This window comes from Salvelinus alpinus, chromosome 14 (genome assembly GCF_045679555.1).
Source record: "Salvelinus alpinus chromosome 14, SLU_Salpinus.1, whole genome shotgun sequence".
NCBI lineage: Eukaryota > Metazoa > Chordata > Actinopteri > Salmoniformes > Salmonidae > Salvelinus > Salvelinus alpinus.
The window spans coordinates 19,283,236-19,296,487 of NC_092099.1; the positions used below are offsets into that span (position 1 = coordinate 19,283,236).

At 45.1% G+C, this 13,252-nt stretch overlaps 1 protein-coding gene across 3 annotated transcripts in view; it reads left to right on the plus strand.

The window, feature by feature from the left end:
- The window catches only part of prkag3b (protein kinase, AMP-activated, gamma 3b non-catalytic subunit), a 29,423-nt gene extending 20,310 nt beyond the window's left edge, over positions 1 to 9,113 (plus strand). For 2 of the 3 annotated variants that reach the window (XM_071340726.1, XM_071340727.1), the window contains exons 10-13: positions 4,357 to 4,394; positions 4,622 to 4,768; positions 5,402 to 5,495; positions 8,329 to 9,113. In XM_071340726.1, the coding sequence (XP_071196827.1) occupies positions 4,357 to 4,394; positions 4,622 to 4,768; positions 5,402 to 5,495; positions 8,329 to 8,381 (332 nt within the window). In that variant the 3' untranslated portion in view covers positions 8,382 to 9,113. Of the gene's footprint in view, positions 1 to 4,356; positions 4,395 to 4,621; positions 4,769 to 5,401; positions 5,593 to 8,328 lie in introns of all 3 variants that reach the window. The other variant, XR_011667758.1, reaches the window with a different exon arrangement.
- The last annotated feature ends 4,139 nt before the right edge of the window (positions 9,114 to 13,252 follow it).

Below are 13,252 nucleotides of genomic sequence, written 5' to 3' on the forward strand. Positions count from 1 at the left end.
GAACACTAAATGCTAGGGTTAGCCCTAGTTTAAATGCCTAATGCTAGGGTTAGCCCTAGTTTAAATGCCTAATGCTAGGGTTAGCCCTAGTTTAAATGCCTAATGCTAGGGTTAGCCCTAGTTTGAACACTAAATGCTAGGGTTAGCCCTAGTTTGAACACCTAATGCTAGGGTTAGCCCTAGTTTGAACACTGAATGCTAGGGTTAGCCCTAGTTTAAATGCCTAATGCTAGGGTTAGCCCTATTTTGAACACTAAATGCTAGGGTTAGCCCTAGTTTGAACACTAAATGCTAGGGTTAGTCCTAGTTTGAACACTTAATGCTAGTGTTAGCCCTAGTGTGAACACTAAATGCTAGGGTTAGCCCTAGTGTGTACACTAAATGCTAGTGTTAGCCCTAGTTTGAACACTAAATGCTTGGGTTAGCCCTAGTTTAAATGCCTAATGCTAGGGTTAGCCCTTTAGTACTAGTTTGAACGCATAATGCTAGGGTTAGCCCTGTAGCCCTAGTTTGAACGCCTAATGCTAGGGTTAGCCCTTTAGCACTAGTTTGATCGCCTAATGCTAGGGTTAGCCCTTTAGCGCTAGTTTAAACGCCTAATGCTAGGGTTAGCCCTGTAGCCCTAGTTTGAACGCCTAATGCTAGGGTTAGCCCTTTAGCGCTAGTTTGAACGCCTAATGCTAGGGTTAGCCCTGTAGCCCTAGTTTGAACGCCTAATGCTAGGGTTAGCCCTTCAGCACTAGTTTGAACGCCTAATGCTAGGGTTAGCCGTTTAGCCCCAGTTTAAACGCCTAATGCTAGGATTAGCCCTAGTTTGAATGCCTAATGCTAGGGTTAGCCCTGTAGCCCTATATTGAACACTAAATGCTAGGGTTCGCCTTAGTTTGAACACTAAATGCTTGGGTTAGCCCTAGTTTAAATGCCTAATGCTAGGGTTAGCCCTAGTTTGAACACTAAATGCTTGGGTTAGCCCTAGTTTAAATGCCTAATGTTAGGGTTAGCCCTAGTTTGAACACTAAATGCTAGGGTTAGCCCTAGTTTAAATGCCTAATGCTAGGGTTAGCCCTAGTTTGAACACTAAATGCTCAGGTTAGCCCTAGTTTGAACACTAAATGCTAGGGTTAGCCCTAGTTTGAACACTAAATGCTTGGGTTAGCCCTAGTGTAAATGCCTAATGCTAGGGTTAGCCCTGTAGCCCTAGTTTGAACACTAAATGCTTGGGTTAGCCCTAGTTTAAATGCCTAATGCTAGGGTTAGCCCTAGTTTGAACACTAAATGCTAGGGTTAGCCCTAGTTTGAACACTAAATGCTAGGGTTAGCCCTATTTTGAAAACTAAATGCTTGGGTTAGCCCTAGTTTAAATGTCTAATGCTAGGGTTAGCCCTTTAGCCCTAGTTTGAACACCTAATGCTAGGGTTAGCTCTTTAGCCCTAGTTTAAACGCCAAATGCTAGGGTTAGCCCTTTAGCACTAGTTTAAACGCCTAATGCTAGGGTTAGCCCTTTAGCCCTAGTTTGAACGCCTAATGCTAGCGTTAGCCCTAGTTTGAATGCCTAATGCTTGGGTTAGCCCTAGTTTGAACACATAATGCTAGTGTTAGCTCTTTAGCCCTAGTTTGAACACTAAATGCTAGGGTTAGCCCTAGTTTGAACACTAAATGCTTGGGTTAGCCCTAGTTTAAATGCCTAATGCTAGGGTTAGCCCTGTAGCCCTAGTTTGAACACTAAATGCTTGGGTTAGCCCTAGTTTAAATGCCTATTGCTAGGGTTAGCCCTTTAGCCCTAGTTTGAACGCCTAATGCTAGGGTTTGCCCTTTAGCGCTAGTTTAAATGCCTAATGCTAGGGTTAGCCCTGTAGCCCTAGTTTGAACGCATAATGCTAGGGTTAGCCCTGTAGCCCTAGTTTGAACGCCTAATGCTAGGGTTAGCCCTTTAGCACTAGTTTGAACGCCTAATGCTAGGGTTAGCCCTTTAGCGCTAGTTTAAACGCCTAATGCTAGGGTTAGCCCTGTAGCCCTAGTTTGAACGCCTAATGCTAGGGTTAGCCCTTTAGCGCTAGTTTGAACGCCTAATGCTAGGGTTAGCCCTTTAGCACTAGTTTGAACGCCTAATGCTAGGGTTAGCCCTTTAGCGCTAGTTTAAACGCCTAATGCTAGGGTTAGCCCTTTAGCACTAGTTTGAACGCCTAATGCTAGGGTTAGCCCTGTAGCCCTAGTTTGAACGCCTAATGCTAGGGTTAGCCCTTTAGCACTAGTTTGAACGCCTAATGCTAGGGTTAGCCCTTTAGCCCCAGTTTAAACGCCTAATGCTAGGATTAGCCCTAGTTTGAATGCCTAATGCTAGGGTTAGCCCTGTAGCCCTATATTGAACACTAAATGCTAGGGTTCGCCTTAGTTTGAACACTAAATGCTTGGGTTAGCCCTAGTTTGAACACTAAATGCTAGGGTTAGCCCTAGTTTGAAAACTAAAGGGCTAAAGGGCTTGGGTTAGCCCTAGTTTAAATGTCTAATGCTAGGGTTAGCCCTTTAGCCCTAGTTTGAACACCTAATGCTAGGGTTAGCTCTTTAGCCCTAGTTTAAACGCCAAATGCTAGGGTTAGCCCTTTAGCACTAGTTTAAACGCCTAATGCTAGGGTTAGCCCTAGTTTGAACACTAAATGCTTGGGTTAGCCCTAGTTTGAACACCTAATGCTAGGGTTAGCCCTAGTTTGAACACTGAATGCTAGGGTTAGCCCTAGTTTAAATGCCTAATGCTAGGGTTAGCCCTATTTTGAACACTAAATGCTAGGGTTAGCCCTAGTTTGAACACTAAATGCTAGGGTTAGTCCTAGTTTGAACACTTAATGCTAGTGTTAGCCCTAGTGTGAACACTAAATGCTAGGGTTAGCCCTAGTGTGAACACTAAATGCTAGTGTTAGCCCTAGTTTGAACACTAAATGCTTGGGTTAGCCCTAGTTTAAACGCCTAATGCTAGGGTTAGCCCTTTAGTACTAGTTTGAACGCCTAATGCTAGGATTAGCTCTTTAGCTCTAGTTTGAACGCTAAATGCTAGGGTTAGCCCTAGTTTAAACGCCTAATGCTAGGGTTAGCCCTTTAGCCCTAGTTTAAACGCCTAATGCTAGGGTTAGCCCTTTAGCACTAGTTTGAACGCCTAATGCTAGGATTAGCTCTTTAGCTCTAGTTTGAACGCCTAATGCTAGGGTTAGCCTTTTAGCACTAGTTTAAACGCCTAATGCTAGGGTTAGCCTTAGTTTGAACACTAAATGCTAGGGTTAGCCCTAGTTTGAACACTAAATGCTTGGGTTAGCCCTAGTTTAAATGCCTAATGCTAGGGTTAGCCCTAGTTTGAACACTAAATGCTAGGGTTAGCCCTAGTTTGAACACTAAATGCTAGGGCTAGCCCTAGTTTGAACACCTAATGCTAGGGTTAGCCCTAGTTTGAACACTGAATGCTAGGGTTAGCCCTATTTTGAACACTAAATGCTAGGGTTAGCCCTAGTTTAAATGCCTAATGCTAGGGTTAGCCCTAGTTTGAACACTAAATGCTAGGGTTAGCCCTAGTTTGAACACTAAATGCTAGGGTTAGTCCTAGTTTGAACACTTAATGCTAGTGTTAGCCCTAGTGTGAACACTAAATGCTAGGGTTAGCCCTAGTTTGTACACTAAATTCTAGGGTTAGCCCTAGTTTACTAAATGCTAGTGTTAGCCCTAGTTTGAACACCTAATGCTAGGGTTAGCCCTTTAGCCCTAGTTTGATCACTAAATGCTAGGGTTAGCGCTAGTTTAAACGCCAATTGCCAGGGTTATGCCTTTAGCCCTAGTTTGAACGCCTAATGCTAGGGTTAGCCCTTTAGCACTAGTTTAAACGCCTAATGCTAGGGTTAGCTCTTTAGCCCTAGTTTAAACGCCTAATGCTAGGGTTAGCCCTTTAGCACTAGTTTAAACGCCTAATGCTAGGGTTAGCCTTTTAGCACTAGTTTAAACGCCTAATGCTAGGGTTAGCTCTTTAGCTCTAGGTTGAACGCCTAATGCTAGGGTTAGCTCTTTAGCGCTAGTTTAAATGCCTAATGCTAGGGTTAGCCCTTTAGCGCTAGTTTAAATGCCTAATGCTAGGGTTAGCCCTTTAGCGCTAGTTTAAATGCCTAATGCTAGGGTTAGCCCTTTAGCACTAGTTTAAACGCCTAATGCTAGGGTTAGCTCTTTAGCTCTAGGTTGAATGCCTAATGCTAGGGTTAGCCCTTTAGCGCTAGTTTAAATGCCTAATGCTAGGGTTAGCCCTTTAGCGCTAGTTTAAATGCCTAATGCTAGGGTTAGCCCTAGTTTGAACGCCAGCCTTATCTGTATGTCTTCTGTTTTCAGGGAAAGTCAAGGCCCTGTACTCCAGGTTTGATGTGATTGTAAGTGGCACCATGTCAATAACTCTGCATTGAGAAGAGAAACAGCATGATGCACATGTCCCATGGGTTTGCCTTCAACCTAGATGCCAAGCGAGGCTACATGTCAAGCATCTTGTAACTGCTATTTTCAAATGTGCCCATATGGAGGAAGTGTTAGGACAGCAAATAGTCTTGTAATGGCCTGTATCATCTGTTACCCCCCCCCCCCCAACGTCGTGTCGCTGTAGAATCTGGCCGCTCAGCAGAACTACAACAATCTGAACATGACTATGCAGGAGGCGATCAGCAGCAGGGCCTGCTGTGTGGACGGGGTGCTAAAGTGTTACCCTCACGAGACTCTGGAGACTATCATCGATCGCATTGCTAAGGCAGAGGTAGGACTACTTGATATGATATTTAGTGTGGTTACTTTACTGAAGTGTTTCCCTGCTGGTCGTGGTACTCTGTCCCGCTGGCACCCTTTTGTCCTGTATACAGTAGTATAACTATTGACTCTGGTCCAAAGTAATGCACTACGTAGGGTGTAATTTGCCGTGTCTCTTCCCTTCCTCGTCTTCTTCCACCCTCTCTCCTCTTCCTCTCAGGTTCACCCTCTCTCCTCTTCCTCCCAGGTTCACCCTCTCTCCTCTTCCTCCCAGGTTCACCCTCTCTCCTCTTCCTCTCAGGTTCACCCTCTCTCTCCTCTTCCTCCCAGGTTCACCCTCTCTCCTCTTCCTCCCAGGTTCACCCTCTCTCCTCTTCCTCTCAGGTTCACCCTCTCTCCTCTTCCTCTCAGGTTCACCCTCTCTCTCCTCTTCCTCTCAGGTTCACCCTCTCTCTCCTCTTCCTCCCAGGTTCACCCTCTCTCTCCTCTTCCTCCCAGGTTCACCCTCTCTCTCCTCTTCCTCCCAGGTTCACCCTCTCTCTCCTCTTCCTCCCAGGTTCACCCTCTCTCTCCTCTTCCTCTCAGGTTCACCCTCTCTCTCCTCTTCCTCTCAGGTTCACCCTCTCTCTCCTCTTCCTCTCAGGTTCACCGTCTCGTGCTGGTGGATAAAGATGACGTGGTGGGGGGGATCGTCTCGCTCTCTGACCTCCTCCAGGCCCTGGTCTTGACCCCGGCAGGTATTGATGCCCTTTTCTCTTAGCACCTGACTGTGGGGTGGGGGGTCCATCTATCACTACCCACCACCTCCCAGCCCCTCCCCAGCCCCAACCCCAGGTAAGCCCACTGGCTGTCGGTCGCCCTCTAGTCCTGTCCTGCCTTGCTAATTCTGTCTTGCCTGTCCTGCCTTGCCCAGTCCTGTCCTGCCTGTCCTGTCTCGCCTCCCCTCGCTTCCTCCTCTCCTCTCCCCTTCTCCCCTCTCCTCTCCCTTCTTCACCTCTCCCCTCTCATCTCGCCTCCCCTCCCCTCATCTCCCCTCCTCTCCTTTCGCCTCCCCTCTCCCTTCCCCTTCTTCCCTATCCCCTTTCCCTTCTCCTCTCCCCTCATTTCCCCTTCTCCCCTCTCCCTTCTCTTATGATTTTTCAACTCCGATACCGATTATTGGAGGACCAAAAAAAGCCTGTCTTTATATATATATATATATATTTTTATATATCGGCCAATTAATCGGTATCTGCTTTTCTTTGTAATAATGACAATTACAACAATACTGAATGAACAATGAACACTTTTATTTTAACTTAATATAATACATAAAATCTATTTAGTCTCAAATAAATAATGAAACATGCTCAATTTGGTTTGAATAATGCAAAAACACAGTGTTGGAGAAGAAAGTAAAAGTGCAATATGTGCCATGTAAGAAAGCTAACGTTTAAGTTCCTTGCTCAGAACATGAGAACATATGAAAGCTGGTGGTTCCTTTTAACATGAGTCTTCAATATTCCTTAAGAAGTTTTAGGTTGTAGTTATTATAGGACTATTTCTCTCTATACCATTTGTATTTCATATACCTTTGACTATTGGATGTTCTTATAGGTACTTTAGTATTGCCAGCCTAATCTCGGGAGTTGATAGGCTTGAAGTCATAAACAGCGCTGTGATTCAAGCATTGCTAAGAGCTGCTGGCAAACGCAGTAAAGTTTGAATGAATGCTTACGAGTCTGCTGCTGCCTACCACCGCTCAGTCAGACTGCTCTATCAAATCATAAACTTAATTATAATATAATAACACACAGAAATACGAGCCTTTGGTCATTAATCCAAAGAAATTAATCCGAATCCAAGATGGCGTAGCAGTCGGACGTGTGTTTGTCTTGTCCCGTGTAAATAGTCCTCGTATTTTTCGTATACATTTCGTACCTCATGCCTTTTGCACACATTGTATATAGATTCTCTTTTTTTTCTACCATGTTATTGACTTGTTTATTGTTTACTCCATGTGTAACTCTGTGTTGTCTGTTCACACTGCTATGCTTTATCTTGGCCAGGTCGCAGTTGCAAATGAGAACTTGTTCTCAACTAGCCTACCTGGTTAAATAAAGGTGAAATAAAAAAATAAAAAAAAAATAATATGGTCAAATCAGGAAACTATCATTTCGAGAACAAGAGGTTTATTCTTTCAGTGAAATACAGAACCGTTCCGTATTTTATCTAACGGGTGGCATCCATCAGTCTAAATATTCCTGTTACATTGCACAACCTTCAATGTTATGTCATAATTACGTAAAATTCTGGCAAATTAGTTTGCAACGAGCCAGACGGCCCAAACTGTTGCATATACTGACTCTGCTTGCAATGAACGCAAGAGAAGTGACACAATTTCCCTAGTTAATATTGCCTGCTAACATGAATTTCTTTTAACTAAATATGCAGGTTTAAAAATATATACTTCTGTGTATTGATTTTAAGAAAGACATTGATGTTTATGGTTAGGTACATTCGTGCAACGATTGTGATTTTGTTTAATCATCCCCCGTTTGGTGAAGTAGGCTGTGATTCAATGATAAATTAACAGGCACCACATTAATTACTACTTTGGACCATATTCCCTATATAGTGCACTACTTTTGACCAGATATGGGTCCTGGTCAAAAGTAGTGCATTATGTATGGAATAGGGTTCGAATTGGCAGCCTCTGTGTGAGAGGAGGCTGTAGTCAGTCTGCTCTGTGTGAGAGGAGGCTGTAGTCAGTCTGCTCTGTGTGAGAGGAGGCTGTAGTCAGTCTGCTCTGTGTGAGAGGAGGCTGTAGTCAGTCTGCTCTGTGTGAGAGGAGGCTGTAGTCAGTCTGCTCTGTGTGAGAGGAGGCTGTAGTCAGTCTGCTCTGTGTGAGAGGTGACTGCAGTAAACCAGTCTGCTCTGTGTGAGAGGAGGCTGTAGTCAGTCTGCTCTGTGTGAGAGGAGGCTGTAGTCAGTCTGCTCTGTGTGAGAGGAGGCTGTAGTCAGTCTGCTCTGTGTGAGAGGAGGCTGTAGTCAGTCTGCTCTGTGTGAGAGGAGGCTGTAGTCAGTCTGCTCTGTGTGAGAGGAGGCTGTAGTCAGTCTGCTCTGTGTGAGAGGAGGCTGTAGTCAGTCTGCTCTGTGTGAGAGGAGGCTGTAGTCAGTCTGCTCTGTGTGAGAGGAGGCTGTAGTCAGTCTGCTCTGTGTGAGAGGAGGCTGTAGTCAGTCTGCTCTGTGTGAGAGGAGGCTGTAGTCAGTCTGCTCTGTGTGAGAGGTGACTGCAGTAAACCAGTCTGCTCTGTGTGAGAGGTGACTGTAGTAAACCAGTCTGCTCTGTGTGAGAGGTGACTGTAGTAAACCAATCGGCCCATTTCTTCTTGTTTGCGCAGCGTTTGATTTGAAAACAGCGTCTTTGTCTTTGATGTTTCTGAGCTGCCAATAAAATAAAATAAAACATGGACAAAAAAACAAAACCATTTAAGATCTTCATATTGGAGGTGAAAACAGACATGCTTGATTTTTGTAAAGTCTCTGTCAAAAATAATGATTTGTTGATCTGCTTCTTTTTTTTTACAGAGATTTCACGAAGAGCTCAAACTCTGACCACTGAAGAAACATCGGGACACTAATAATGAATGAAGACAGAAACTCTGTAAATATTTTTGATCATGCTCGGTAACTTTAAAATGCTTTTTAAAAGGTTTATTATTTTCTGCAGGATAACACCAAAACTTTCATATTTTTATATTCATACTTATGTTTGTGTTTGTTTTAGTATTTGTTTGTATAAATGTTTTATTTAAATAATGTACATTTTATAAAATCTCTCCTATACCGTTTAAAGTATTATATACAGTACAGTTCAAAAGTATTTTATATATATATACAGTGGGGAGAACAAGTATTTGATACACTGACGATTTTGCAGGTTTTCCTACTTACAAAGCATGTAGAGGTCTGTAATTTTTATCATAGGTACACTTCAACTGTGAGAGACGGAATCTAAAACAAAAATCCAGAAAATCACATTGTATGATTTTTACGTAATTAATTTGCATTTTATTGCATGACATAAGTATTTGATCACCTACCAACCAGTAAGAATTCCGGCTCTCACAGACCTAGGTGCAGGTCTAGGTGATTTGTATGTCTATGGTGGCCTGATATGGTTCCCAATCAGAGGCAGCTATTTATCGTTGTCTCTGATTGGGGATCATATTTAGGTAGCCATTTTCCCTTGGTGTTTGTGGGATCTTGTCTATGTGTAGTTGCCTGTCAGCACTCGTTTTATATAGCTTCACGTTTCGTTTTGTTAGTTTGTTCAGTGTTTCATTCTTTTAATAAATAAGAATGTACGCATACCACGCTGCACCTTGGTCCGATTCATACGACGGACGTGACACAATATTAATAAATAAGACCAAGCAGCGTGTTCAGCAGGAGCAGACATTATGGACGAGATTTTGGACGGTAAAGGATCCTGGACGTGGGAGGAAATATTGGCATGGAGGCAGGTGGAGATAGCGCAGGAGGAACGGCGACGATACGAGGGGACACGGTTAGTACGGAAGCCCGAGAGGCAGCCCCAATATCTTTTTGGGGGGGAGGGGGGGCACCCGAGGCGATTGGCTGAGTCAGGGTGGAGACCTGAGCCAACTCCTCGTGCTTACCGTGGGGAGCGTGTGACTGGTCAGGCACCGTGTTATGCAGAGATGCGCACGGTGTCTCCAGTTCGCATTCATAGCCCGGTGCGCTCTATTCCAGCTCCTCGCATTTGCCGGTCTAGAATGGGCATCCAGCCAGGTCGGATGATGCCGGCTCAGCGCTCCTGGTCTCCAGTACACCTTCTTGGACCAGGATATCCTGCGCCGGCTCTGCGTACTGTGTCTACGGTGCGTCTGCACAGCCCAGTGCGTCCTGTGCTAGAGCCCCGCACTTGCCGGGCTCAAGTGAGCACCCAGCCAGGACGCATTGTTCCAGCTCTACACTCCAGATCTCCAGTGCGCCTCCACAGTCCAGTACGTCCTGTGTCTCTTCCCCGCACTCGCCCTGAGGTGCGTGTCATCAGCCCGGGACCACCATTTCCGGCACCACGCATCAGGCTTCCAGTGCGCTTCCACAGTCCAGAGCTTCCGGCGACAGTACCCAGTCCAGAGCTTCCGGCGACAGTACCCAGTCCAGAGCTTCCGGCGACAGTACCCAGTCCAGAGCTTCCGGCGACAGTACCCAGTCCAGAGCTTCCGGCGACAGTACCCTAGTCCAGAGCTTCCGGCGACAGTACCCAGTCCAGAGCTTCCGGCGACAGTACCCAGTCCAGAGCTTCCGGCGACAGTTCCCAGTCCAGAGCTTCCGGCGACAGTTCCCAGTCCAGAGCTTCCGGCGACAGTACCCAGTCCAGAGCATCCGGCGACAGTTCACAGTCCGGGGCCTCTGGCGACGGTCCTCAGTCCAGAGCCCACCCGGACCCTCCCCTATAGGTTCAGGTTTGCGGCCGGGAGTCCGCACCTTTGGGGGGAGGGGGTACTGTCACGCCCTGACCTGAGATATCTCTGTTTTCTTTATATTTTGGTTAGGTCAGGGTGTGACTAGGGTGGGTACGTTAGTTTTTGTATTGTCTAGGGTTTTTTGTATGTCTAGGTGATTTGTAGGTCTATGGTGGCCTGATATGGTTCCCAATCAGAGGCAGCTGTTTATCGTTGTCTCTGATTGGGGATCATATTTAGGTAGCCATTTTCCCTTTGGTGTTCGTAGGTTCTTGTCTATGTGTAGTTGCCTGTCAGCACTCGTTTTATATAGCTTCACGTTTCGTTTTGTTATTTTGTTAGTTTGTTCAGTGTTTCATTCTTTTAATAAATAAGAATGTACGCATACCACGCTGCACCTTGGTCCGATTCATACGACGGACGTGACACAGTCAAAGTATTTTATATATATTTACAGTACCAGTCAAAAGTTTGGACACACCTACTCATTCAAGGGTTTTTATTTATTTTTACTACTTTCTACATTGTAGAAAAATCAGGATCTGATACCAAATCTTTTCACCCTGAGGGGGAAGAACATTTTCTTTGGTAACAGTAGAAACAGAAAGGTGTAGGGGTTGAGTGGGAGGGAGTCTGCCAGGAAGGACAGCAGTCTGCCAGGAAGGAGTCTCCTGATGAAGAAGGAGCCTCACCTATGACCTTTGCCTACCCCCTGACCTTTGCCTACCCCCTGACCTTTGCCTACCCCCTGACCTTTGCCTACCCCCTGACCTTTGCCTACCTCCTGACCTTTGCCTACCTCCTGACCCTTGCCTACCCCCTAACCTTTGCCTACCCCCTGACCTTTGCCTACCCCCTGACCTTTGCCTACCCCCTGACCTTTGCCTACCCCCTGACCTTTGCCTACCCCCTGACCTTTGCCTACCTCCTGACCTTTGCCTACCTCCTGACCCTTGCCTACCCCCTAACCTTTGCCTACCCCCTGACCTTTGCCTACCCCCTGACCTTTGCCTACCCCCTGACCTTTGCCTACCCCCTGACCTTTGCCTACCCCCTGACCCTGCCTACCCCCTGACCTGGATGCTACTGTCTGTGCCTCATAACAGTCTTGAAATGTCAACTTACATTTTTTTTTTTGTAATACTTGGATCAATGTAAAAGTATTTTCAGACAAACATTGAACATGTAAATAAACTGAAATTAAAATTGCCTTACAATTGGATTGTCATAGCAATATTCATAACAATTGAACCGTTTAATTTTGTAGCGGGGTTGAGTCTCTCTACCTCAGGAACGTAAAGCGTACAAATCTTTTGCAGTAGCCATTAGTATCAGGTGATATTTGTTTCTGCCTCACATCTTATTTGTTCTTTATGCAATATTCAATTACACAGTTGCAGTCATCCATTGTAAACCAGTCACCCGAAAAGGTGAACACACAACTGAGGTTCTAGGCTGACATTACGGAAACCTGTGTAAAAAGATTGATGTTGTCAATACTGACTTCACATTCTACTGAATTAAATTTAATAAATTGTTACCACTGAATATCTAGTGTTTATTACAAGCATTAGTCTGAGACCGTGTGTTTTGGTAGACACACCAAGCATTAGGCTGAGACCTTGTGTTTTGGTAGACATACCAATCATTAGGCCGAGACCTTGTGTTTTGGTAGACACACCAAGCATTAGGCCGAGACGTGTGTTTTGGTAGACACACCAAGCATTAGGCCGAGACGTGTGTTTTGGTAGACACACCAAGCATTAGGCCGAGACCGTGTGTTTTGGTAGACACACCAATCATTAGGCCGAGACCGTGTGTTTTGGTAGACACACCAAGCATTAGGCCGAGACCGTGTGTTTTGGTAGACACACCAAGCATTAGGCCGAGACGTGTGTTTTGGTAGACACACCAAGCATTAGGCCGAGACCGTGTGTTTTGGTAGACACACCAAGCATTAGGCCGAGACCGTGTGTTTTGGTAGACACACCAATCATTAGGCCGAGACCGTGTGTTTTGGTAGACACACCAAGCATTAGGCCGAGACGTGTGTTTTGGTAGACACACCAAGCATTAGGCCGAGACCGTGTGTTTTGGTAGACACACCAATCATTAGGCCGAGACCGTGTGTTTTGGTAGACACACCAAGCATTAGGCCGAGACCGTGTGTTTTGGTAGACCTGATAGAACTGGACAACAGAACCTGTTGATAGAACTGGACAACAGAACCTGTTGATAGAACTGGACAACAGAACCCTATAGATAGAACTGGACAACAGAACCTGATAGAACTGGACAACAGAACCTGTTGATAGAACTGGACAACAGAACCTGATAGAACTGGACAACAGAACCTGTTGATAGAACTGGACAACAGAACCTGATAGAACTGGACAACAGAACCTGTTGATAGAACTGGACAACAGAACCTGTTGATAGAACTGGACAACAGAACCTGTTGATAGAACTGGACAACAGAACCTGATAGAACTGGACAACAGAACCTGATAGAACTGGACAACAGAACCTGTTGATAGAACTGGACAACAGAACCTGTTGATAGAACTGGACAACAGAACCTGTTGATAGAACTGGACAACAGAACCTGATAGAACTGGACAACAGAACCTGATAGAACTGGACAACAGAACCTGTTGATAGAACTGGACAACAGAACCTGTTGATAAATCAAATCAAATCAAATCAAATTTTATTAGTCACATACACATGGTTAGCAGATGTTAATGCGAGTGTAGCGAAATGCTTGTGCTTCTAGTTCCGACAATGCAGTAATAACCAACAGTAATCTAACCTAACAATTCCACACTACTACCTTACACACACACACAAGTGTAAAGGGATAAAGAATATGTACATAAAGATATATGGATGAGTGGTGGTACAGAACGGCATGGCAGATGCAGTAGATGGTATAGAGTACGGTATATACATATGAGATGAGTACTGTAGGGTATGTAAACATAAAGTGGCATAGTTTAAAGTGGCTAGTGGTACAT